This window comes from Corticium candelabrum, chromosome 1, assembly GCF_963422355.1.
Source record: "Corticium candelabrum chromosome 1, ooCorCand1.1, whole genome shotgun sequence".
NCBI classification, from domain to species: domain Eukaryota; kingdom Metazoa; phylum Porifera; class Homoscleromorpha; order Homosclerophorida; family Plakinidae; genus Corticium; species Corticium candelabrum.
The window spans coordinates 11,038,993-11,064,439 of record NC_085085.1 but is presented as its reverse complement, the minus strand read 5'-3'; the positions used below and the strand labels follow the sequence as shown (position 1 = coordinate 11,064,439).

The 25,447-nt window shown below is 38.7% G+C and overlaps 5 protein-coding genes across 7 annotated transcripts; 1 reads left to right on the top strand and 4 right to left on the bottom strand.

Annotated features, from left to right (window-relative positions):
• Positions 1-468: 468 nt before the first annotated feature.
• LOC134178904 (uncharacterized) lies at positions 469-9,015 on the bottom strand. The gene is made up of 5 exons (XM_062645822.1): positions 8,657-9,015; positions 7,362-7,481; positions 7,214-7,294; positions 7,032-7,145; positions 469-5,614 (listed from the first exon to the last, which is right to left on the bottom strand). The coding sequence occupies exons 1-5, from the start codon at positions 9,000-9,002 to the stop codon at positions 633-635; spliced, it is 5,643 nt and encodes a 1,880-aa protein (XP_062501806.1). The 5' UTR covers positions 9,003-9,015; the 3' UTR covers positions 469-632.
• Positions 9,016-10,940: 1,925 nt separating this feature from the next.
• Positions 10,941-14,877, bottom strand: LOC134178913 (density-regulated protein-like). Its single transcript, XM_062645829.1, has 8 exons — positions 14,813-14,877; positions 14,737-14,756; positions 13,057-13,147; positions 12,929-12,994; positions 11,521-11,555; positions 11,377-11,461; positions 11,173-11,312; positions 10,941-11,117 (listed from the first exon to the last, which is right to left on the bottom strand). Exons 1-8 carry the CDS (start codon positions 14,859-14,861, stop codon positions 11,073-11,075), a joined length of 531 nt encoding a protein of 176 aa, XP_062501813.1. The 5' UTR covers positions 14,862-14,877; the 3' UTR covers positions 10,941-11,072.
• A 61-nt stretch (positions 14,878-14,938) lies between these two features.
• LOC134178923 (PRKR-interacting protein 1 homolog) lies at positions 14,939-17,620 on the bottom strand. Its single transcript, XM_062645840.1, has 6 exons — positions 17,493-17,620; positions 17,341-17,419; positions 17,081-17,181; positions 16,020-16,105; positions 15,278-15,348; positions 14,939-15,162 (listed from the first exon to the last, which is right to left on the bottom strand). The coding sequence occupies exons 1-6, from the start codon at positions 17,589-17,591 to the stop codon at positions 15,104-15,106; spliced, it is 495 nt and encodes a 164-aa protein (XP_062501824.1). The 5' UTR covers positions 17,592-17,620; the 3' UTR covers positions 14,939-15,103.
• Positions 17,621-17,637: 17 nt separating this feature from the next.
• LOC134178894 (uncharacterized) lies at positions 17,638-18,407 on the top strand. Its single transcript, XM_062645813.1, has 2 exons — positions 17,638-17,818; positions 18,109-18,407. The coding sequence occupies exons 1-2, from the start codon at positions 17,672-17,674 to the stop codon at positions 18,205-18,207; spliced, it is 246 nt and encodes an 81-aa protein (XP_062501797.1). The 5' UTR covers positions 17,638-17,671; the 3' UTR covers positions 18,208-18,407.
• LOC134178874 (pre-rRNA 2'-O-ribose RNA methyltransferase FTSJ3-like) lies at positions 18,343-25,439 on the bottom strand. Of its 3 annotated transcripts, XM_062645786.1 has the most exons (22): positions 25,365-25,439; positions 25,177-25,282; positions 23,286-23,332; positions 22,016-22,095; positions 21,860-21,959; positions 21,734-21,804; positions 21,547-21,669; positions 21,377-21,481; positions 21,206-21,322; positions 21,029-21,129; positions 20,865-20,970; positions 20,413-20,474; positions 20,214-20,349; positions 19,983-20,151; positions 19,835-19,908; positions 19,559-19,769; positions 19,388-19,490; positions 19,186-19,270; positions 19,036-19,128; positions 18,874-18,968; positions 18,744-18,811; positions 18,343-18,557 (listed from the first exon to the last, which is right to left on the bottom strand). In XM_062645786.1, the coding sequence occupies exons 1-22, from the start codon at positions 25,429-25,431 to the stop codon at positions 18,415-18,417; spliced, it is 2,262 nt and encodes a 753-aa protein (XP_062501770.1). In that variant the 5' UTR covers positions 25,432-25,439; the 3' UTR covers positions 18,343-18,414. The 3 variants fall into 3 exon arrangements, with proteins under 3 accessions (XP_062501770.1, XP_062501777.1, XP_062501785.1); XM_062645793.1 differs by lacking the exons at positions 23,286-23,332; positions 25,365-25,439 and having other exon boundaries at positions 25,177-25,232; XM_062645801.1 differs by lacking the exons at positions 22,016-22,095; positions 23,286-23,332; positions 25,177-25,282; positions 25,365-25,439 and having other exon boundaries at positions 21,547-21,685; positions 21,860-21,956.
• Between the last annotated feature and the right edge of the window lie 8 nt (positions 25,440-25,447).

The following is a 25,447-nucleotide window of genomic DNA, read 5'->3' as shown; positions in this document are numbered from 1 at the left end:
TTTTTACGAAATGTGTTAGCTGTTTCACGCCGGCCGGAAAATGAGGATATTAACTATACATACGGGTATCACATTTTGCGTAACTTTTTTAGTTCTCTTTCTAGACGGTCATTATGAACTGTCTATAAATAGGGCAAAGTGCTTTGAGCTTAAAGAAAGTATTATAATGAGTACTGTAATTAAAATTGAAAATTGACAGCTATTGCAGTGATGATTTCGCCAATGCATGCAGCTGTTCACTGTACTTAATTTAAAATTCACACAGACACGCCAGAGCGAAAAAGTCTGGCTACGCAAGACTACTAATATAAGTAGTCACGCTACCTGTATGTATGCATGTAGGGTTGACGCGAGTTTTAAAATGGCCCTTGGATACAATATATAATCCTTCCAATGTAAATAATTAATCTAGTGAAGATTGTTATTTGTTGCTGCTGTTGTAGCTCTACAGGACAATGCGACCAGGAGTCCAATTTGATCATCATCATATCCTCAAATAGATACAGTCTGCACTATTACATAAAATTTGGCTAAAATGTCTCATACAGTAAAATACAGATAAAATGCTACTCTCGTGCAACCATGCTACCAAACACAGACAGTGAGACTCTTGCATTCACTATGTGACCTTTTTATCGTAGAGCATCTTCCTGTAAGTACAATTCATCCCAGAACTGAGAGGTATTGTCGTCCATGTTAAACTTCCTCAGATACGGCTTACGACAGTTTACCCATGCTTTTCTCAAATGGATGATGTCAGGAGATGGAGGTAACAAATCAGGCATTGTCCAGTTAGGATAATATGCTTCAAAAAAGTCTCTCATGCTTCTTTTCTGTTGACTGATGTCATCCTGTCGCCGTTTCCATGTCATTCTCTGAACACAAGCGGTGGTGCATGGGTCAATAATTGGAGCACAGCTGTCCACATACCGACTGCCGTGAAAAGCCGGTAAAATATGATAAGCACATCTGTGTTTGAGTTGAGGGAGATGTGATGCCGGTTGGATGCACTTGGCATTGCAGCAAGGACAAACTTCACTACATCCTCGGACTTTGTCCCACTGTTCATGTTTAATGCTTCTTACTGCACTCTGAAGAAAGTCATCCATCAGCTTGTAAAAGAAGTTCTTTTGAACGTTGTCGTAAACATGAGCTACAAAAGCAGAAGCAAAGTCACATGGTTTCCTAACCTCAATTGGGTTTCTAAGAAATGAAATGAAGTTTGGATCCAAAGTGGAAACATCAGACTCCCCAATTTGACTTAATGCATACTGTTTGAGATCATTTGTTGACAAACTGTGATCCTCACCTTCAAGTGGTTGCTCTCCCCACCAATTAACAAGTTGGCAAAATTTGTCCAGATTTCTTTCAACTTGTGTCTTCATCTGCTTCAATTCATGTAGGCGAATATCAGCTTCAATCTTTGCAAAACGATCATCAAATAGCTCTTTCAGGAAGCTCTGAGCATTATTACAGTAACGAACCACAGCCGACCAGTCACACTTGAGGAAACTTTCTTCATATGCATGCCATGCTGCTGAAGCAGGATCCGACATGTGACGCTTTATTTCAGTTCTCGCACGAAGTGAATATTGAAGAGTCCTGTCGCGTGACCAATCAACTAAGTCACCAAACACATCACGTGCCAAGCCTTCAGCCCTACCCACATCATTCTGCATGTCAGTTAATCGACTGAGTGCACTAATTCGAACATCATCTTTTGTCATATTTAGAGCATCAATTTTCTCTTGAACTTCTTTGTGTTGCTTCTCTCTGTACAAGTAGTACAGCTTATAACGTAAACAGTCATGCACTGCATTGGCAAAATCTGGAACTCTCAGCTTCACATCAAACCGACTCTCAAGTGTGGTCTCGATGGTCTGCACCATAGTATTTGCCTTGTTCATCAGATATCCCATGCCTGCACTGTCCCACGTCTGCTTGTCTTCTTCCTCTGCAAACTCTGATGCCACATTTGAAAAAAATGTTACAACTTCTTGCTTTGCAGCAAAAGCAGCTTTCCTGCTTAACTCCTGTTTTGCTTCCTCTAAACTGCTCTGCAACAGGTTCTGCATCTTTTTCTTCAAAGCCATTTTCACTCTCAAGTAGTCTTGCCATTCATCTTCAGGCTTGTCAACTAACACAGATCTGGCATCTGGCAGTGGTCCCATGGGAGGATTTAGAACAGCAAAGATGGCCTCTCCATGGCGAGTGTGTATTTCAATGCTCATCAACCCATTAATTTTTCTTAATAAATCACCTTCACGCAGCATTGTTTTTTCAATGCGATCTCTTGCATCAGATATGAAATCGTTCCACATCACTTCAAACTCAACATCCAGCTCTTCTTGAGTCATTGCCTTTTTGTGCCGTCTGTCATTAAATACTCTATACAATGCCTCAATCAAATCCTTCTTCAACCTCACAGCATTCAATCGATCACGTGATAATTCTTCTCTTTTCTTCCACGCTCTCAGTGTCATCTGATACACTTCAAGCACACGACTTCGTAGACTGTTTGTGAACTCTCGTGTCAACTGCATTGTGTAGCCTCCAGGTTCAACTGCAGCATTAAACTTGGCAAAAGCCTTCTGTTCTGCATCATGTGCCAATCCATCTAGCTCGGTTTGAAATTGCCTGGTGACTCCATCATCCATGTCTTCAGGTCGGTAGCAATCAACAAATCTCTTTAGTAACTGTTGACAAGACGCCTGGAAGCCATTATCTGGATGGTCGATCACACTGTCAGCAACATGACTATACAGAGCTGATATCTCCTTTCGTTGTTCTATTTCCTGCATGTTACCATACTGGAGTAGGTTGATACCATACAGCCTGATAGTCTTCCAAACTGACCGTGCATGTATGAGCCACTGCTGTAAAGACGAAAATTCCTCTATTAGTATGGCAGTCCTGTGGAGCCTACTTGATTGTAGTTGAAACAACTTTTGACGTAGCCTTAACACTTCATCAGAAAAAATCTTTGTTGGGACTTTCATATCTTTAGCTGAAGCCTTGACAGTCTCGTATGCTGGTGGAAGTAAGTGCATTGAGTCAGGATTTAGGTTAAAAAACGTGCTCACCTGAAGTTGTAGCTTTTCAGCTTTCTCATTCAAGTTCTTTCTCATGTTTATCAACTGTCCTGTTAGCGTGTCGTGATCAAGGTCAGCTTGGTCACGCAATACAACAGAAATATCTGGCTGCAGTTTTGCCACCTCCAAGTTCTTCATGGCAAACAATGCAACCTCTAGCAAATCTTGCAGCTCCCGAGACAGCTCTCCTTTGTGATTAATAATGACAACGTGAGAACAAGCCATAGCCATCAAGGTAACTTGGTTGTCAAAGTCTTTACCTCCACTCCCTGCCTCAACAGACATTAGACCTTCAGAGTCTAAAACAAGGATATCCAGGTCATTCGTTTCAACATACGACGCATACAAACCCCTAGTACAACGACCTGCACGTGTTGCAAACCCACATCCAAACAAGTAGTTGAGCAATGTTGATTTGGCTGAGCTCTGTATGCCAATTACAGACACAACAAACAGTTGCTTGGTGCTGTTTTCTTGAATACTACGCATTACAGAAGAAATAAAATCACTAGCCATGTACAGTGGATGCCCCCTTAGAAGCTGCATTGGATGGCCATCCATCAAACATTGCCTGTAAACATCTGACAGCCTACCAGGCATCAACAGACATTCCTTCTCCAACAAACAGCAATTTCGACCATTCTGATCTTGCATCCATACTGCAGCCAAGGACATCAGCTCACTCCAGAAATCATCAATAGAAATGTCAAATTGATCAAGTTTGGCAGCATTCTTCATTAGGTCAGATTTAATTATTGTTAGCTGTTGGTCACTTAATTCATCTATTCCCACTTCCTGCAACTTTGCTAAACGTACTTCATACTTCTCGTGGCAAACACGACGCTCAGCTAGAAGAGGCTCACACTTTGGCACCTTCCATGCTTCAATTTGGCGGCGAAATTCATTAATAGCTGCAATGTTGTTTCTGGCCACAAGTTGTGCAAACCATTTGACCAGTTCTGATGTTTTGCAGTTTCTCTTTCGTAATTTAGCATTAGTAAGCTTTACTGTAGTTTCAGCTAGTCTGGCTTCAGCAATTTCATCAAAAGCATCTGCTTCTTTCACAATCTTGCCAGCCTGCTCTTCCTGTTGTGCAATATCAGCATCAAGGGAAGAAGCAGGGAACAGACAGCGAAATAGACTATTGCCTAAACGGAGTGGTTCAAATGCTGCTGTCAACTCATGATGTAGAACAGACTGAATTTGAACCAATTCCTTAATCTTTTGCTTACCAAATGAGGCAGGAATGCATACATCTACTGCAGCATTAGAAAACTTGCTTGGATTTAACTCTTGCAGCTTTGCCTTAAGACTTAATCCACTATCTAACACAGGGACATTCTTGCCATACAAATCAGACAGTTGCTTGCTAATCAGTTTGCCCAGCCTCGTCACAGTTCTGCGTGCAGACAATCCCTTCAGCCCTCTGATGTCTACCACCGACTCCAGGCAAATGCTAACATGGTATTCATTGCTGAGTAATTCCAGCTGTTTAGCTGCAGCTTCAAATATCTCACTATCTGCAGTTACAAAATCACGCCACAAGATCAAAAAGCAAGCAGCTTTTTTAGACTGATATTCAAATGTCAAGTATGACAACAATCTTTGAATGTCACTGCCCAACAGACCATCAGATGTAAAATCGTTTCTGTTCACATGAACCAAAGTAACTGCTGACTCAGATGCTAAAACAGAGAGAGCTGAATTGAACCCCAAGCTTGATTCATGAGATCCGTGAGTATCAGCTAAAATAAATGAATCAGCAGAAGTACCAGCTAGAATAGCATTAAAAGCCAAATCGATAGAAAGATTATGACAGGGACCGCCTGGATAGAGTTCCAAAAATCCTCCCTTCACACAACGGACTTCAAATAGTCGACTCAGTAAGTCTGACTTGCCCTGTCCAATAGAACAAATAGTTCCACAAGACAAAATAAGACTATATGAGTGGTGGCAAAGAAGATCATCATAGCAATCAATGGCAAACCTTGTGGCCACTCTGCCATTTGATGCTATGTAGCGATAAACAAATGGCATTGAGCACCCAATCTGACTAACAAGTGAGCACAAGCGACTGTGAGACTCAACAGAAGTTACCTCAAGCAATGAGATCAAAAGTTCCTTTTGACGATACTCAAAGTACTCATCAGCAACTTCATCCACAACAGCTGCCAATGTTACCTCATCACTTCCTTCTTCCAGCTCCTTTGAGTCAGTCATAGCATTCAAACTCTGTTGTCGCTTTAGCAAATCAATCATGTACGGGCGTAGCTCACAGGCTAGTCCTGTACCACCACATCGCTTCCAGCAGGAAAGAAGAACATCAAGAGAAAACAATGAGCGTTCTACAATTCTCAGACTACAGTCTGAGTATAGCCCCTGACGTTCTCCAATCATAAGATGATGAAATGACTTAAGAATTTCATCTTGTGGACCTAATGGCAATCCTTCAAATAGTAGAAAGGAAGATGGGTGATTTGAAGAACTTGTGTCTTCAGTTCCTCTTGCACTCATCAAGATATCTAAAGAAAACAATTACTTAGTATACACAACAATAACCATAAACAATGTAATGTGCTCACAACATGCCAATAGAATTTGTGTCCATAATCACTGCTTAACCACCAAACCTTCTAGGTTTAGTATTAATATGTAGCAACAATAACCACATGCACATGTAACTTTATATACATCAAGAAAATTTCTGCAAGTTATCACAGTTCACAGACATTTCAATAATTCTTTAATATTTATGTAACAGACACTCTTGCAGCCAGCAGATAAAATTAATCCTGCTTACTTCACAATAACTGCCATCATTAAATAAACACTAGCTGTACATGTTCCTTCGTAACTTTGACTTGGAACTCACACTTCTCATAACATACAAGAAAGTCAAAGCTTTGCCAGTGTTTTCATTTCTAAAGATCTCAACCATCAAGATTAATGTCACTGTTTTTCCCCGTAGTTGGGTGGTTGGCCTTTCTATTCTCAAACATTTTACTACATGCCATAGTACCTCATATGTGTATTCCATGTTTAGACCAACCATAAATATACGAACACGTGTGTTCACAAAATTGCTGTTGCTGTTACTTTTCCTAAAGAAGTTAGCTACAATCATTGCCAAGTTGTTTGGATGCAATGCACATTCTATATTCTACTTCAAAATCACTATTTTCACGATGTATCTATTACATAAAGGAAATAAGGTTTGCTGTTCAAACAGTGAGTATCTGATAATGGCACCAAATGCATCATGCAATGCTATGCAAGTCTCATCACGTAGTTGTATGGTTGACTACTTTCCCTGTTTATGATCTAGTGAAAGGAACAAAAGACAAAATGACTAACGATTAAACATGACATGTCCACATATAAGATAGACAGGTTCCAAACAATCTCTTGTGGCATGCTGACCCCATTTATGAGTGGTGTAAACACATATTTACTGGATTGCTTTTCTCCACACCAACAAACTAAAAAAACTTTGTAGTCAGTGCACAAATCGTAGCTTTTAGTTGACCTACCTAAAACTATTCTATATAGCATTGTTTCTTTACATTAATTACTAGTTGATGAAACAACTTCTGTGGTAGACTTGACTGCACTGTGACATCCTTGTAACACCAAGCTTGCCAAGATTTCACAAAACAAGTTACAATGTCAGACATATGCAAACAACAGCCTATTTTGCGTGATGTGTAATCTACTTGTTTTATTAATTTAAGCAAATTAAAGAGTGCCAGGTTGAAACATTGAGAAGATGAGAACTTAAGCACTGTGTGCACCTTTCTTTCATAAAACTTACAGAAAAGAAAAACATTCATATAAACTGATGCGACATTACCATACATGTACAATCCACTAGCAAACTGGTTACATACTGTGAAATAAATTACAACATTCAGCCCGTCACAGTCCAGATTAATCACTTACCATCCAGACTGACACTTTTTGTAAGACGACCAAATTCAGATGTCCGACTCCTTTCACTGACTAGTGGAACTCGATAACTTTTGTCCATCTTTACACTTTCCACGATTGCAACAGCTGTCAGGAAACAACATAATTCAAACTTGCCTCAACAATTCTATCACATACAAACATACTAGACTCACCTTCATCCGCTGTCCGATTGCAAGTACTTGATAGGCTTCGAATATCCCTAGTACAAACCATACTCAAACTGTCATGAGTGGCTGTCATAAAATAGCAAAAAGTGAAACTACACTACATCGAACAACATGAAGAAACAATTTTAGTTACGTTTTGCAAGATGAACGTTGTGATCCATACACGCATCAGTATCCACATCATCCATAATCACCAACTCGTAACTCTCTTCCAGACTATCAATCTCAGGATGGTGAGAAACTGCATTTGAAGCTAAAATGACAAATAAATAGAACATTACACAAATGGTAAATTCACAACAACAAAATACTAATTTTCATTCAGGTAAACTTAGGTGTCCCTACACGATTGAGTTTTGCTGTATCGGTGTCCACAGACTCACCACCTTGCAGCTCACAAAAACGTCTTGATAATATAAAGATAAACCATTTACATCAGGCGACATACATTTGGTGTTGCTTAATTAAAATGATAGAATTGATGTTAGTCATAGTCAAACCTATCTTGCTGAGTTATGGGACATGCTTTACAAGACTGAAGAATGCTTAGCATTTTGATCTCCTCCCCCACAGTCAAGGTTGAAACACCTTTTAGTAGTTTTCCTCTTTCTCTTGCCAACATATGACAAACGCATTTTATGTTACAGGTGTGTGTATTGCCATACATCCTGTTTCCACGAGAACACTGACCAGGAGCTCTGGAACAAGAACTAGAACTAAGTAGGAGTGATTACATTAGGAGTGGTTTCTCTAACCCTTCACATAAAAACAATTGCAGTATACACTGTACATGCATGTACAGTAGTAACATAACAGCTACAACAGAGGACTGCTTGAACAAATATTCTAAAACATCTCAAACGCACTAAAAAACAGTTATGCAATACTCTTCAATTTCAGTTCTAGAACTAACAAATCAAAAGACTGGCTGAAGACAAACAACGACTCCATAGTTACTCATGCCTTAGTCTCCTCGTGCATCTGTTACACTAGTTTACGCATAGCAAAGGTTTCAGCTCAGATCAACATGATATGGCTCTTCATTCCTGCATGCTGATCTTCGCATTCGACCTTCCTTGTGTAACACGGATAGACATCAAGCTTTGCACCGTCTCGTCCGTTTGGAAAATCAATTTCTAATCATCACGAATCTGCTAAACACCAGCACTAAAGCACCAGCAATAGAGCACCGAAGTCCTGCACTATTAATTAATAAAAAATGTAACGCTAATGTACGAGTACACCCAGTAGCAGCTCAACACAGGAATCCGTTGGCCGGATTCCATTCTCGACAGTTAGATTCCAAATGGCTGAAGCCTCTACTGTAGTTAGTCACCAGTAATTGCATACATAAATAACTGAGCTGATTACCCGTACGGGTGTATTCAGTACGTATCCTCGTTTACAGCAAATAAAAAGAATGATTACCGGCCACATCTCCTTCAAGACGATTATCTCTCAGTGTGACATCACGTATGCATTTTGCTTGGTCGCCAAGTTTGTGGTACAGCCAGTGCTGTTTGCGCTGCAAAACGTCTTCGAAAAGCCCTATCGCATCACCGTTGCGATTGACAGCAACTTTCAAACACTGCACAAGCGCAGATCGTCCAGCATCTGCTCCCTCTACTTTCCTGCTCTGGTCTATAGCTTCCACTTCACCGTCCGTCAATACACCAACTTTGTTCAACTCTTGAACTACACAAAAATCAAGTTCTCTCAACAGAATGTCCTTTCCGTTTTCTAGCAACTGGCAACAAACTGGCGATGTCTCCATACGGTCCCTCACCGCCAACACACGAGCATGCGCAATAACAACTACCACGTTCTGCTAGGGTGTGGTCTAGTGAACTTGTGATGCCACAGAATCCTGCAGAACTGGAGGCAATCTAAGCTAAGATCTTCGTATTCAGAATTTACGTACTGTATTATGCCTAGATAACTAGAGGGCATGGTTGTGGGTCGCATTGACAGCGGCGGGGTAGCTAGGGAGACCGCACTTGGTCCCAAAAGTATACTGTACCGACAGGAGCAGTTACTATTGCTCGACTGTAGTATTGCAACTTGATGGATGTTTTCCTAGGTAGACTTAGTCACTATACTCCAGCATGTGCATGGCAACAGCGGTTGCATACAGTGGGAAGATCCTACAGTGGGATTTAGCTAATCATGTTGTAAACGAGTGCTGTCATATATATACAGTTCACGATGGTATGTCAACCGACTTTGGTGTAACGACTCTTCAATATACATTCATGCATACATAACACACATACATTTTTTCGGTTTGTATTGAAAGAGTCTTTATGACTCAGTATCTAGAACGTTTACATTGCAATCATACCTACATCAATATTACTAAGCTAGATATCATTGTTACAGTACAACTCTTTTTCTTTCTGCAAGTGGTCTCCAGTAATTAATGTCTTGTTTCTTTTCTTCACATCACCTGTATTTGCATCCTCATGGTATGCCTAGACGGAGCCACTGGGCAGCCACATGTTGAGTGTCTGGCAGGTAAAGAGCTGTCGAGTCATTGGTAGTATTATAAAATATCAGCTAGGGGGAGGAGTGACCAACACCTGGTGTCACTGTTGTCGAACCCATGGCCGCTTTCCACAGCCTTTGTAATTCTGAAACACACTCTCCTGTAATTTATGTAGTACAGTACAGTAATAGATAGAAGCTCAACAAACGATCTGTTGTTGGTTTTTGTAGGGTTCGACTGATCTTACTCATGTGATGTCATCATACACAGTTATTTTGATGGGATCTATATGAATTGCCACAATCATTCAGCAACACATGAGATGTTGTACAAACTGAATCATCAGGCTGCTAATTAGAGGTTGCTAGTGAAGACTCACCTGCAATTTACACCCATTCTAATTTTATTTTATTTTAGGAACCTGTATATCGACTTGTCCAAGCCAATTAAATTTACGGTTTATATGCTATAGACTAGTAGCTACTGTAGCTCCATGCAGTCGTCTGGGACCCATGCAACGTTCATATGTATATATGTATACACTTCCTAATTTGCGCGTACGTTTTTCAACACTAAACACTGCATGTGTATACATGTATGTGAACATCGGGGAAAGTCAGTTTCTCTCTTGACCAATAAAAGATCCTGGAGCCTCCTCAGCTAGCTAACGCTGTGTTCACATCACAAGACGTGTCATAGAAAATGCAGGTTACTAATAAAAAATTGTACAGAGTAAATTCAAATGTCAGGGAAGTTGGCCAGATCACAATCTTCAATCGCAGCTGCTAGTGCACTTTGTCTTACTTCGGTAAAGATCTTTCACCTTTCAAAAATAATTCATGCATCTAAACAATTCTAAACAAAAACTACATGTGCGCAAAAAAAGCCTAATCACTAAGGAAGCGGACCATGAGTGGAAAGGTCAAACCCACCAAACCTTCCAGCCATGGGCCTATCAGTTAGTAGTAGCCCATATCACATGAAGGAATCTAATATCTAGAACTTCCAAAGCCGCTAGCCCTGATATTTGCAATCAATCTATTTCGCACACAATAAGAGCCTGGGTGGCCTCCTCAATATTGCGATGTGGCTTTCATAGATCTTTTATAAATTTATGAACAGTTGATAACTAGCGGCTGGCCTCACAATTTGGAAAAACCATGAATGCCATTAGTAGATATCACTGATAACCCGGAAATTCAAAATCGGTTGCAATCAATCAAAACGTTATATCTAATACTTTAATACTTAGATGATCACTATCTACGGTACATATCTAAAAGAATGACCAATTATTAACGAACAAAATACCTAAAATACAACAAACATCAACAGCGTTAACTTATAATTACAACATGTTCACTTCTTATTGACATCAGTGCACTCCACAGTTTCTTCATCAACCTAAAAATGGTCACACATTCAGACAAATATAGCAATACTGTTGTGCAGTGTATACCTGTGGGTACTTATCTAACAGAAAATCCACAAGATCGTCAGTGACATCACCTTGAACAACTACCTCATCCTCTCCAGTCACAGACGATCCACATGAAAAATGACTGGCTAAAGTTTTTGATGCCTTCTTTAAGTCTATTTCTGCAAGATAAGTCGGCACAACAGTAACATCAGCATTTTTAGAAGCAAGAGGTTTTCAGAATACCATAAGTCTTAAGGCCAGAGATAACAGTCACCCACTTCCTCTTATTTCGAGCAACTCGTGATATTGTGATCTTTTTAGGTCCTTCCTGTATATAAATTAGATTGACATAATGACAATAGTTAGTACATTGCATGATTCACTCACAGCCTCTTTCTTGGCTTTCCTCAAGGCCTTTCCTCCTGATCACAAAAAAACTCAATACAATGACTATTGCAATTACAAAGTACACATCACATCGTGTGTATGTGTATCTATTAATTTAAAAGGCAGGTGAAAGCAAGACCTCTGACTATGGCAATACACTGTAACACTATCTAATTAATTAACTTAATACAGCCTACTGTACCCACGTGACAATCGAAGCATGTGCAGAAAGTCTTAATCCACACTGACTTATGACTAACAGTAAAATAGTATTGCGACATCCTACATCTATTGCCACTTCAGCGTTGTAAGATCAATGTCTTCAATCTGTACTGTCACAACATTTCTGTTGTGTGGACTATATTTAATTAATTAAGCAAGAACAAGGGCGTGTTTCTTTTTATTCTCTTCTGCCTCATCTGAAGAGACATAAGAGATTCTGCTTTGCTTCTTTATTTTCAGTGGAGCTGTCAAAAGAGTGATCAGAGGCATCGGAAGACTCTTTGCCTCTTCCAAGAGAGGAGCAGGAAAGCTGGAAGAGAAGAAATCGAGAAGTGGCAGAATAAACTCTGCTGTGTTTTACTTGGCACGTGCGTAACAATTTCTTCAGGCTCTCCAGATGACAAAAATCTCATTTTGTCATCAGACAGAAGCAGCAACATCACTTCTGCTACCACTTCTGCCAGTTTAAAACAAAAATCATCTATTGACAAAGAATTAAAACGAGAGCATGCACAACACCTTCCGTATCATTTCTTTATTCAAACCTCTTCTGTTTCTGCCAACTCTTCCAGACAACTCTTCTGGAAGAGGTGGAGAACTCTTCCAGAAGGGGCAGAAGAGAGAATACAGAAACGTGCCCCAAATTTACAGTATTATATTCAATTGTAACTAAAATGAAATAAATTTCAAGATGGTTCATGCAATACTTCCTAAAATTTAAAGGTTATGTTGTATGCTAAACAACACAACACAACCAACAAGAAAGCAAATAAACACAGATGAAAAACTAGACAAACAATCAGACCAAAAATAGGTGTACAAAATAACTGCTTGACTGTTACAATAGTCAAAATGACCACATATATGTAGCCTAGCAGCATTGTCTATAAACTTTAAGTGTGATCTTCAAGTTCAATAAATCCTAAACAATCAGGTAAGTGAGCAGGGCACAGGCACGCTGCCTATTCCTTAGCAAACCTTTCTGCATAAAGTCATTGTGACTATTGCAGAGCATTACTAAAGTACTCAATATGAGCATGCAAGCTCTACTGACTGTCAGTTTCTTACTGTTCCATGCCATCATGTACTTCATTTTGTATTAGTATGACGTTCAAGCAACAGGCAAACAATCAAAAACCCATGAATTGTCAGTCCACAAATCTCAATAAAAATATCAGACATATACCTCGCGTCTGTTTCTTCTTAGATCCACTATCATCTGAAACAGAAGATCCTTCCATGCCTGCAGTAACTGCAACACCAAGAAATGACTATAAACAGTCCAATATAACACATGTAACGTGAGTGACAAACCTTGGTCTACGCAAACTTCACTCAGCTCATCAGGATGGTGTTCTCTCCACCACAACCGGCACTTCTCCAATTCTGGACCATACTCACAGTACTAATAAAAGAAGATATCGAGAATAATAACCAAGACAAATTCCAAATTGCATCGTCACACAATTGACATAAAGTGGGAAGGATTTTCTATGAGGTGCAGTGAATATCAATAACACAAAGGTCTATATCTACTAGTAACTGAAGCTGTGTTTTCACCGTAACTTCCACAGCTATAAGCACTTTGAAGAGCTACGATCAATTTGTCCTAAGGCAGTCATAAGGTATTACCAATATAGATGTCAATTTGCTTGCAAGCCTGCTACTTGCAAAATCTATTTAAAATCGTACAAAGTGACTGTCATTTCACATGACCACAAATTCCACAACACCGCTAAAATAGTTTGTTGTAATCATATTATGTGAGGGACATACATGTCACACAATACTACTAGTCTAGGTTGCTGTAAGCCAGGAAAACAATTGATGTTGCATTAGCAGTCCACCAGGCAGACACATAAAGTGCTGTTGCTTATTTTCCCATCAAGACCCGGTAATTGCAAACATGAACTAGACTGTTCTGGTTAAACCTCTCATGAACGTTGGCGACTGTGATAGATGGTTTGTCCTTTGCCATGTCAGAGGTTGCGTGTATGGCCAAACACAAATACTGCTTGTGATTAAACCAAACCAGGCTGTGGCACAGTCCTGAATGCACAGGCCATACCATAGACTGGAAAATTTTGGGACCAAAGTTATTTGGCAAAATGGTCCAAAATGTCTATTTCTTAATTTTGTCGACATACAAGTTCTACACTGTATTAACGTATGATCTCACCAGATGTACAACATAACACAATCTGTTCCTTTCTTCCAAGTTACAGTTTGGCCTTTCAATGCAGGCATTGCATGTACATGGTAATGAATGCAGCCCCACTACATGGGAGTCCATAAAACTTCATTAATATAGAAGGGCACCATGCAGATGTTGCAACAAATACAATAATTAAGAATACAGCTTTTAACTTTGTAGAGCTATCTAACCTGTAAGAGAGAGACTGGCAGTGGCTATGGTTGGACTTCTCTGTGACAAATTGTGCAACAGGACGTCAGACCAATAGGTAGCTACAACACGTTATGTGCAAAACCAAGTTGGGGATACTAGTACTGGAGTCGCGCCATTACTTACTCTATCATCGTATTGCTGTATAAGAACTTCACAGCTCAATGAAAAGTCTAGTGCACGTGGACGCTCATGTGGTGTGTGTGTGTGTGAGTGTGTGAGTGTGTGTGTGTGTGTGTGTGTGTGTGTGTGTGTGTGTGTGTGTGTGTGTGTGTGTGTGTGTGTGTGTGTGTGTGGTGACTACCTAGACTCGGGAAATGTTAGTGACGATTTTGATTTGCTGATTGACAAGAGAATAACCAAAATTAAAATTTTGCTTCTAGACTATAACAGCAGTACCGTCCGGAAAGAGCAGCCGGCAGCCGGCAGCCGGTGTTACGTATAGTCTGTATTGCGACGGTTGGGGGGATACTGGAGTCGTGAGTAATTGTCAGTCACGTTAGCTTAACAATGCAAATAAAAAGCACTCGTTATCATTACACGTTCACAGCAGCTGCAATCCTAACTCATGATCAAGTCCAGGGTCTCACCTCACAAGGCATAGTGCAGACTAAAAAAACAATACGGTGATGTACAAGTCGAAAAATCGATTCGATGCCTACGTACCGCCACAGTAGATTACGCTGAGAGGGTAATGGATGTCAGCGGCAGCCATTTTCTTTACTTTGCCTCGGAGTTCCAATAGCTACAAGTACTTAGAATAGTATTCCACACTCAAATCAAACTCTCGTAAATATCTTGTAAATCTTTTAAAATATATAACTAAACGCTACATGGACATGTGCATGCTAATCCACACGCGCTAGAGTGTACCGTCATTTCGTCTAGAAAATTCATCTTAATTTAATTAATTAAGTATTGATGCTGATGTCTTTAGCTTGATCTGACAAACTAAAGTCAGGTGCTTTGAGACTGCTCTTCATCTTCACTTCTGTCTTCATGATTTTCACTGTCATCTGCATTAGAATGGTTTTTAATCTTTTGAATTGCGTGTTCTTACAATGATTTTAATGTTTTGAATTCATATTCAGTAAATTTTAGATGTAACTGCACTGCATCATTTTGACATACTTGTGTGATGCTGCTTCATCTCTTTCTGCTTTTGCTTTTTAGATGCATTTGTCTTTTCTTTTTTCTTTGCTCTATAAAATATCCAGTTGGTACCATGGTCGAACACTGCACATTGGGACATACATGTATAATTTTGTTGTAATGCATTGATTCCAATAACTATTATTGACACATGTACACACACTCACACACACACACACACACACACACACACACACACACACACACACACACACACACACACTACAAGTTGCAAATACGTATAGTATTTATGTGCCTACAGTCAAACTAGATTCAAATTATTATAAACAATAAAAAGTTTAAAGACTTATTACACTGTGTAATAAACTACTTAACCTTCATCTCGGATTCAACCATTGTTGCCAGGATAACTTATGCCACTCCAACTGCTTTTAGCCATTGTGTTGAAATGGATTTCTGATTGTAAAGATGAGCTTATAAAACACTGAGTGCATTGTCTACTAACCACTCCATACACAAAACACGCTACACCAAACTACCGATGACTTAAGTTAATTTTAACTATTAAATATTTTTCAATAAATTTATAAATTATTTATTTTTATTTAATTATGAATTTTTGTCTGTCATGAAGTTATGTATTGCAATAAGCTCCAGAAGACAAACACCCCATCGTTAAAATATACACAGTAGATAGCAATCATACAAAGCTACACAGCACTATCATTGTAATAGTAACACTCTAAAAACGTCCGTACACCTCTTTGCTCTCTTTTTTGCAGTTCTCTCGTTATCCTCTAGTTTCTTCTTTCCCAACCTTAGCTGAAACTCTTCATCCATGTCCTCCTGCAAATGTTTCCAAGTATAAATCAGAAAACAATATTTGCATTTTAATAAAATCATTACTTTACTGATTCTATCTCTACCTACGTAGCATGACTAGGAGCATGTTCACACTGCCACTAGGCTAATCATAGTTAGAGTAATTGTGATTATGGTAGGTTTAGGGCAAAGGTGTTCGTACTGCTAATTATGATTTGTGAGTCACGTGCAACATGAGATAGTGCATGTCTACATGGCATGTGCAGCGTGCATGCAATACTGTCTCTAGTGGATGCAGTGACATCCCCCAACAAAGGATGCAGAAAGTCCTTTGACAATAACAGGAAGAACGGTTCTGGCTCCAGAGGTAGCAAAAGTAGACCAAGTGCAATGTAGAGCAGAGAAACAACACCAACAGCAAAGCCTCCACACTTTGCCGTCACGTGTTTCAACTAATATGCCACTAATGGAATTGGAAAGCTGCTCCCTACTAGCTTTAGAATAGCATTAGCTAGATTAATCATTATTAGGAATAGTGTGAACAGCCAAATTTAATGCACTAACAGAAAAGTAGTCATGATTAGGCCGGAAGTGAACAAGCCCTATAGCTAGTACAGTATATACCGCATAGCTGTTATCAACTACCTTAGCCCTAACTATATTATCTTGCCAATTGCAAGTACAGACAATACATAATTTATACCTTGTCTGTGCGTGCAATTGGAAAGACAATAGTTAGGCCGTAGAAACTAGGCTTCGTTTCAATGTTCCTTGATTCTCTTTTTTCATCCTTACAGCCATAAAATTCATGAAATAACGACAACAAGACAAAAACAAACCAAGTATGTATGATTCTCTACAAGAATAAAGCTACATACTTCAACCCTGAAAAGATTGCCTTTAAACCTTGCCGTTGTATATCATTATATCGTGTGCTCCATTAATTGTAATTATTGTAATAAACTGAGATGTTATGTTGTAAACTCGTATTGTACATACGTTTGCTGCTTGAGTCTCTATCCACTTGACTCTATTCTGCTCACGACGTCGAATTCCTCTGTAGATGTGAAATTCTCCACTACCGGCACCTGCACTAGAACCTGCAAACAAAGCCATCACTGCCACATCACACTCTCTAAAACCTAAAAGTTGAACTTATCATACATAAATATTAAATTTATTAATTAAACATAACTCGGTGTAAAAAGACGCAACAGACAAACTCTAAAACAATTTAAGCTGATTAGGTTTCCGCTTACCCATAACGTCGAAGTTAAATTCAGGTGGTGGCCTGGGTGCTCTAAGTTTCTTGGGTTCAGGAATTACAACTGGCTTCTCCTTCACAGCAAAAATTGCATACTAGAGAATGACAACCCGCTCTTAGATCTACAGAGTAGTTGCTCTGCCTTACAGGATCTGCCATCATTCTTTCTATTTTCAGTCTTTGTTCATCTGTCGTACGTCTAGGCGCCGCCACAACCGCCTCTCTCTTTTGTCGATTATCGTCCATGTTTCTGCACTGCGGTCAGGCAATCGAGGTTGTTCAGTTGATATCAAGCAACGTGCACTGATTATTTTCCTAGCTAGAACATGAACAGTGTCAAGGAAGAATGTACGCCTCTTAAACGTGAATATGATGCGTGTTTCAACAGGTGGTACAGTAACAAATACCTGAAAGGTGACTACCATAGTGATGACTGCGCAACACTGTTTGCCAAGTATCAAGAATGTGTCATGGTGAGTGCAGCTTTGTGCACTTGCGTTATCTGATCCGAAGGTTTTTCCTCTACTCTTCTTTCTGTATACCTTAGGCTTTGCTACTTTTGAGTTTTGTTACCGTGGCGTTTGTATCTATACCTAGATTTGCATGGCTTTGCCCAGAAATTGAAGCTTATTTTTTAAATATATTAGCAGTACTAATGTTTATTGCTTGACGAATACAGACTGACGTGTTATATATTTGTCTTTATTTATATGTCTATGTGTGCAAAACTCAATGAGAGTTCATGATGATTAATTTCTTGTAGAGTGCTCTGAAAGAAAAGAATTTGAATATTGCTGAGCTACAGGCAAATGTTCTCGGAACGGATAGAGAACAGAGATCACCAGAGGATGCGAAGAGTTGACGCCAACAATGGCAGAATACAGTTTCACTGATACTGCTCATGCAATTAATTATTACAGATACACTTCTGATTTAATTAATTAATAAAGAACATACCCGGTAGTAGTATTTTAGTTTAGCTGTAGTGCTCGCTCTATGCATTCTGGCATTGAATATAATTGACAATGAGAGTCCATTTGTCATAAATGGAACATAGTGCTACGTCCTCTCATCTAAATGCGCTTTTACGTTTCTTAAACTTAGGTTTTCCAGTGTCTTTCTGCCTCTGTCCTCTGTTGTCTTTCTTCATTCTCGGGTCAACCATTTTATATCGACCCTTTACTCCACCAGGCCTTTTTGCTTTCCTGCCAACTGAAAACAGGAGAATAAGAACCAATATCAGGAGAAAGCAAAGAAAGAGACGACGGTGATACGGACTGTACTATTAATAATTAATTTAACATACAATTAGGACAAAATGGAATAGGTAAAATGTTTTTTTTGTACAGAACTGCGTGTGTAAAACAGACATCACTCCAATATGTTTAGTTTTCTCACCCAATCCTTTCTTGGCAACTACATATGTGACTTCCTTCTTTGGTTCCTTTTTCAATTTCTTGTACAACCTATGATTGTGGTCAAACAATCAGATTCAAACATAATCATTATATAAGCGGATACTGCTGACTTCTGAATTTGTTGAACTTTGTCCTTTTCTGAAACATCTAGATTGGCTTCAAGGGATTCTACTTTTCTGTTAAGTTTCTTCAGCCGTCTCAGTCTCTATCATGAGATTTCGTACAAATGGTTTATGGAAGTGCTCATGACATACACATCGTAGACAAATTACCAGCTTCGTCTTACGAGCCTTAGCCTCTGCTACTTTCTTAATGGGTCTAGCATTCACTTCCCGTTGACGTGATTTGTACTCTTCTACCATTTCCTGCATCAACGCCAAAGAAACGTTGATAACAATCTGAACGGAATGTAGTCATCTCACTTTGGTGACAGGAACTTGTCTCAAGTAATACTTCCTTTCATCTTCTGCGAACCAAGCAGGAAGGTTTGTATCATTGAATGCCCATCTGCCAGTGAGTGGACAAATACATTAATTAATAACGTGGCAAGCAAACAGAAAATGGTATTTTTAAAAAATTATTAGGTTTAGGTCATTTTATTAAAATACTGCACACTTGTGTTACCTGTGGTAACTGCCATCCTCCAGTTCTTGCTTTGCCTTCTTTGACGTTGCAATTCTTGTTCCAATTGCTAAACCAATGGGATCTAATGGTTCAAACTTACGGCCTAAAAGTATACACCGAGCAAGTCCACTTAACAAATGCAGCTATGCAACACATTGTCTGATGACAAACCTGTACTTTCTTCATGGTCATTGCTACTGTCTGTAGTCTTCTTTTTCTTTGCCATTGGTTCTTCGACTTCATTATGTATAGTGCTTTCCTCACTTCGAATTGTTGCTGTCTCAGACTGTCGTTTCACCTCTTCACTCCCTGTATGTGTTCCTGTCATCGCAGATAGTTCTGCATCTTCATCTTCATCATCTTCTAGTTCTCTAAACACATCCTTTAAACAAAACACAAGCTTTTCTTTCTTATGCTAAACAAGACAATACACTAAAACATGGAGACCTTATTAAACCAGTTGGTGACAACGACTGCCTTATTAGCATCGCTGAATTGTACTAAGAGTGGATTACTATCTTCTGCAGACAAACATCGCGCAGTCATATTTATTGGTTCCATCATCAGTTGAAAACTCTTTGTGTACAAAGCAAACCTTCGCTGTGCCCAGGAGTACACTGGTTGACACTATCAATAAAATTCTCATCTTCGGACATATTACTACTTGACACATCATTGTCAGCTAGATCTTCATCAGTGGAGTCATCGTCTTTGCTCATGTTTATGTCCTGCGGCATGTCACTATGATCAATATCTGTCAGAGCCTGTACATGGCACAAACTTTCAGTCTTGCAATACAAGTGAATTCTATAATAGAATGTCCGACTTTCTTGGATGTGATGGCAGACAAAGAGAACAACTTTTCCTCATTGTTTACTCCAGGATCACCTTTTGGTAAGCTCATCTTTAGTCTCATCCTTTCTTGTACTTTTTGTTGTCTTCTCTGAATTCTACGTTGCTTGCTGTAAGTGGAACAACATAGTTATCCACGGTACATGATGCATCAGCAGTAATGCAGTAACAACCGTTTAAGTTCAGCTAGAACATCTGATTGCAGCAATGAAGCAGTTTCTTCTACTGAATTCTCCTTCATGATAATAACCACCAACCACATTTAATGCACATGTTATGCGCAAGACACAAGTGTCGATATTTGATGGATTGTCCCATGCAAAATTTGGACATTCACTTTGCACATCTAGAGGTTGTTAATATATCTTTAATTAAATTAGAGCATAAAATAGGCAGGTTGGTGCCTGGTGTCACCAACAGCAGTCAGTCACATACATCGCTGTAACGTTTTCAAGTAATTCATAACTCTAATCCTAGCCCCAGCCCTAAGTAAATCTACAAATTATGCAAGCAATCCACAGATTGTTGCACAACACACAGACCCAGGGTTTGCCCAAGACAACCTATGTTCCATACTTTGCGCATAACCTGTACATTACCAAGCAGCCAACAATAACAGTCATACGTTGTGTTTGTCCGTTTCTGCTGGCTTTTCACACTCAGCCTTCTCATTATCTTGCTGCTCACATTCAAGAAAATGTCTCATTTTCACTCTCCAAGTCAATATTTTCCTATAGTAACAAACAAAGTACCAACCACCATTCACTTTAGTCAACGGCGTTCTCTTACTTGATCTCCTTCTTTCCTAATACCTTGATATCTTTGCAGCACTCCCTTAGCTCATCAGTAGTATAAGGATGTTTCGACAATACATCAACATCAAACACCAACTAAATCAAGACACACCATTCTCGAACTGTTTCCTTAACGATTTTATATCACAAACAATTAGATTCTCACTCGCACCTCACTGGCTGTACTTAAGATCTCTAAGAAACTGTCCGTTGTCACAAATTCTGACATTTTGAATGATTTAAATTGAGAATCTGCTTTATCATCATACCCTTCGGCTTTTGGTTTTTTCTAAAAAATGACTCTATAAATATGTTAACATCACAGTTTGCTTCTCAAACAAACGTTTTCCTGTTGAAACAGCTGAGGTTTCTTTGCTACATCGACCTCTTTAAAAACCATCTTGGGATCCAAGAGTAAAGGATCAATCTTGTCTGGAGCCAAGTAGCCCTGACAAGACAAAAATCACATTGCATACGACGGACGACCATCTACTCTACTGCAACACTAGCTACCTGGCAAACAACAAATATTTCAGCTGATTCTGATCGAGACGCTTGAGGTTTTGTAGCATGAACCCTCCTAAACAGCTGCTGCAGTACCCACATCAGTGGTTGGTAATCTCTGGAACGAAAAACCTTAAAAGCAAAGCAACTAAACCCATATAACACAAGTATTCAGGTATTAATGAAATCAAGCTACTTTTGTGATGAAAAATCCATTCGACGTAAGGAATTCACATGCAAGTTTCAGAGCTTTCAAGCACAACATTGCTAAAGCAACCAAAGTCACCTAACTAGTATTTCTGACCAGGCAAAGAAAGGCTACCTTGTGAAAACGCATCTTGGATCCAAGCAGTTCCCACATTTGGAGCGCCATCATGTAGAACGCAGTCTGCCTTCATGTCTTTCACTTCCTTATGAAGCAACTGAACAAAAGATGTTACAACATTCAAACAGTTTAATAAAAACTGCAAACCACTACCTGTCGACATTTATCAGAAGTAATATCAGCTTGAAGTGTGATGACATTATGGATGGGCTTAATAGGTACAAGATCCACTCCTGAAGAAACAATCTCAAACATATTTTTCTCACTACACGCAAGCAATAAAACTCTAATACCGCAATAAACTTCATGTTCTAGTAACTACACACAAAACCATGCTTAACCGATTTACAGCAAAGCAACTACAGAACTACAAAAACTGCCATTAGTCCAGTGGCAACGTAGCATATTTCGAAGACTATTACTTAAACAGGTTTGGTTGCTGCTAACACATGATCAGTTTTTGAGACTTGCTGTAATAACAGTAAAATATGTTGTTTGTAATTGTAGCTCAAACAAAGTAGGCAATTAAATACCAGCTCCCATATATTGCTATAGCAAACAACAAATTTGTGGATTTAACTTTCTGTAAAACAGGTAGTAAATTAAATCTATAATAAATACAAGATTGTCACAACTTGCTGTCAATATATTGACATTGATCTGGGCGCTGTGAAGAGATGTACATGCAGTACACCTACTAGAAAATCTAAGCATTTGATTTTTGATAAATTTTCTAAATACAAAAGTAAACTACAAACGGAATGTACACAACAGATTTCAAAATTGCAAAACAACACTAGTTTCAAGTCATTTACTCAGTCTTCAGTGATCTCTATAGTGCCTGTTTGCAGAACAAGCTGTTCTGTTTCTCTCCTGTGTTACTTTCACTCTCACCATCAAACATGTGAGTGCTAACATACCATATTTTTATATCAAAAAATATGTATTTTTATATCAAAAATACAAACTAAGACCAGACCAACTAAATTCTTTAATTCTCGGATATTTGGTCAGGAAACCTGGACCGACTGATTGAAATAAGAAATAAAAAAGTAATGATCATGTGACATTTTGAGCATGTGCAGTTTTCATTGCACTGTATACAAAATTAATGTGAGGTAACAAAATGTGAGGTAACAAAATGGACACTAAACAAAAAAATGCTGATACCGAGTGGAACATGAAAACAGTCGCTGGACCACATGCACTTTGAACACTCATGGAGTCACTGATACATAGTAGTAGGATGTATCATTGCACATGCGCACATCAAAAACTATTTTTATTTTGGTCAAGATTGAAACTGGACAGGTGAATCCAAACATCAAGAAATTCAATTGGTCTGGCCTAAGTTAGAGCATAATAAACTAGAGCTACCACAGAAAACATTTAATTAATATGCTCAATGGTTATTCGTATGTACCAATGATGACGCTTGATACAGGGGTATGCTCAGCAGCCACTTGCAACCTAGATTTCAATAACCACAAAAAATCTATACGCATTTACATTCAAGCATATTCATACAACTAAATTAGTCCTTAAATAAAAAGCCTTTCTTGTTATTATCTAAGATAGAACATACACCGTCATGGCAAGAGAACCAGATTTCTCTCTCTTTCCTTTCTAACTCTCCCTTGTCGTCTGATTGCTCTCCTTTGTATGTTCTTCCAACAGTAATTTCTATAGGACTCCTTGTAGTGTAGAGTTAATCAGTTTGATGCTTGCTCACGTAAGTGGCAATTAAACACATTATTATAGCCTTAAATTACCAAAGCAAGAGAGCATGCATTTACTAGGCTCGAGAGTCCACTTGGTCGTCTTTCTTCTACGAGAAAAAAGATTTAACCTGGTAGAGGAAACTGACCGGCTGGACCCTCAAGACTAGATGTACATATATATATATATATATATATATATATATATATATATATATATATATATATATATATATATACCGGTAAGTATAGCACGAAAGGCATCATTTCACAATGGACAAACTTTTAGTCAAACCATTACTAGTTTGCATAAACAACTTGCAGTAGTTTTGTGGTTGTTTAATTCTAGACTGATTCTAGAGAGACTGGCGTTGTCCTGTAAAGGCGCGCTTTGAAAGAATAAAATATTGAAATATAAAAATATATGTACCTGGTCATTGACTGGGGTCCTAAGCGGCCATCGACTGTGACATCACATCAGCCACCGGGGTCCTGGTAAGACTTGGAGTGCTCACACCACAGTTGGCTTCACAAGTCGGTGCTCCTGCGAGTGCCTGGCCCGGCTCCAGGAGTTTGCTAGCGCAGGCCCAGAGTTCCTGAGTAGCACACAAGGCTGGGGCGGGACCTCTGAGAGGCAGCTCCTGACATTTAGGATTTTAGGATTTAGGTGTGTGTGTGTGTGTGCGTGTGTGTGTGTGTGTGCATAAATGATAAATCAATTTACTAACAACTAATAATCTAATCTGCTTGTGCGGAGAACAGGATGGTGGGATAGTATATATATATATATATATATATATATATATATATATATATATATATATATATATATATACATAATATTATATATATATATACATAATATTATATATATACCGGTATATATATTTGAGAAATTTATATATTTATATTTTCGATGGCATGCCTAATGCATGCCTATGCATAAACATCTAACTATTTCCAACAACTCTGTCTCTACTATTTAGTGCTAAACGTTCTAAAATTAGTATAGCATTAAAAAGCCAAAGCTTGACAGAAAGCTTTCCATAAAGAAACATCAGCGTTCTACTAACAGTTTGACAACGATGAAATGCTGTCTTCCTTGCTATTATCTTCAACATGCGCATGCTATATATATATATATATATATACTGTAATATATTTAAGCTTAGCATGCTTGACATGCTACAGTGTTCCAAATCAATCCTATATGTTTACCAAAAACTGATGAAATACATAGATATCTATCTTTTTAATTAAGTTTATCGCTAAAGTAGCTAAAACTAAGAAGAGCCATTCCTAGAAAGACTAGATGCAACTGAAGAACAACAGCTGGTTTAATTCTAACACGTAAACTTATTTAAGCAGACCATTTTACAATATCTACTGTTACAACAAAATTTCCTTTAACGTTCTAGTTCTTCTGTCTCGTTTCTAGGCAGCTCACTAAATATTTGAATTGCTACCAAAACACGCTACTATAGTGTCAACTTTATAAAAATATTGCAAAACTTATGTAAACGTAATTTATTTGCTCATTTATTTTTAATAATCACAATCGTTTGACACTAAAATTTAAAATTAGTATAAACGTACCATCCTCCAGGAGCAGCACACAAATCAATCACAATTCTTGAATTCTGTAGAAAATTCCACTTTCTATTCAACTGAAGCAACTTGAACGCTGACCTGGATCTGTAACCTGCCCGCATGCACCAACAAGTCAATACACGTGCACTCGACCTTCTAACATTTAATCTTAAAGAACTAAAATACTACATTACCCGTCTCTTTGGCTAGTTTATAGAAGCGATCTCTTCTCCCTTTCCCTAACTTAGCCTTTCGTCCCATGATCCTATTATTAAAG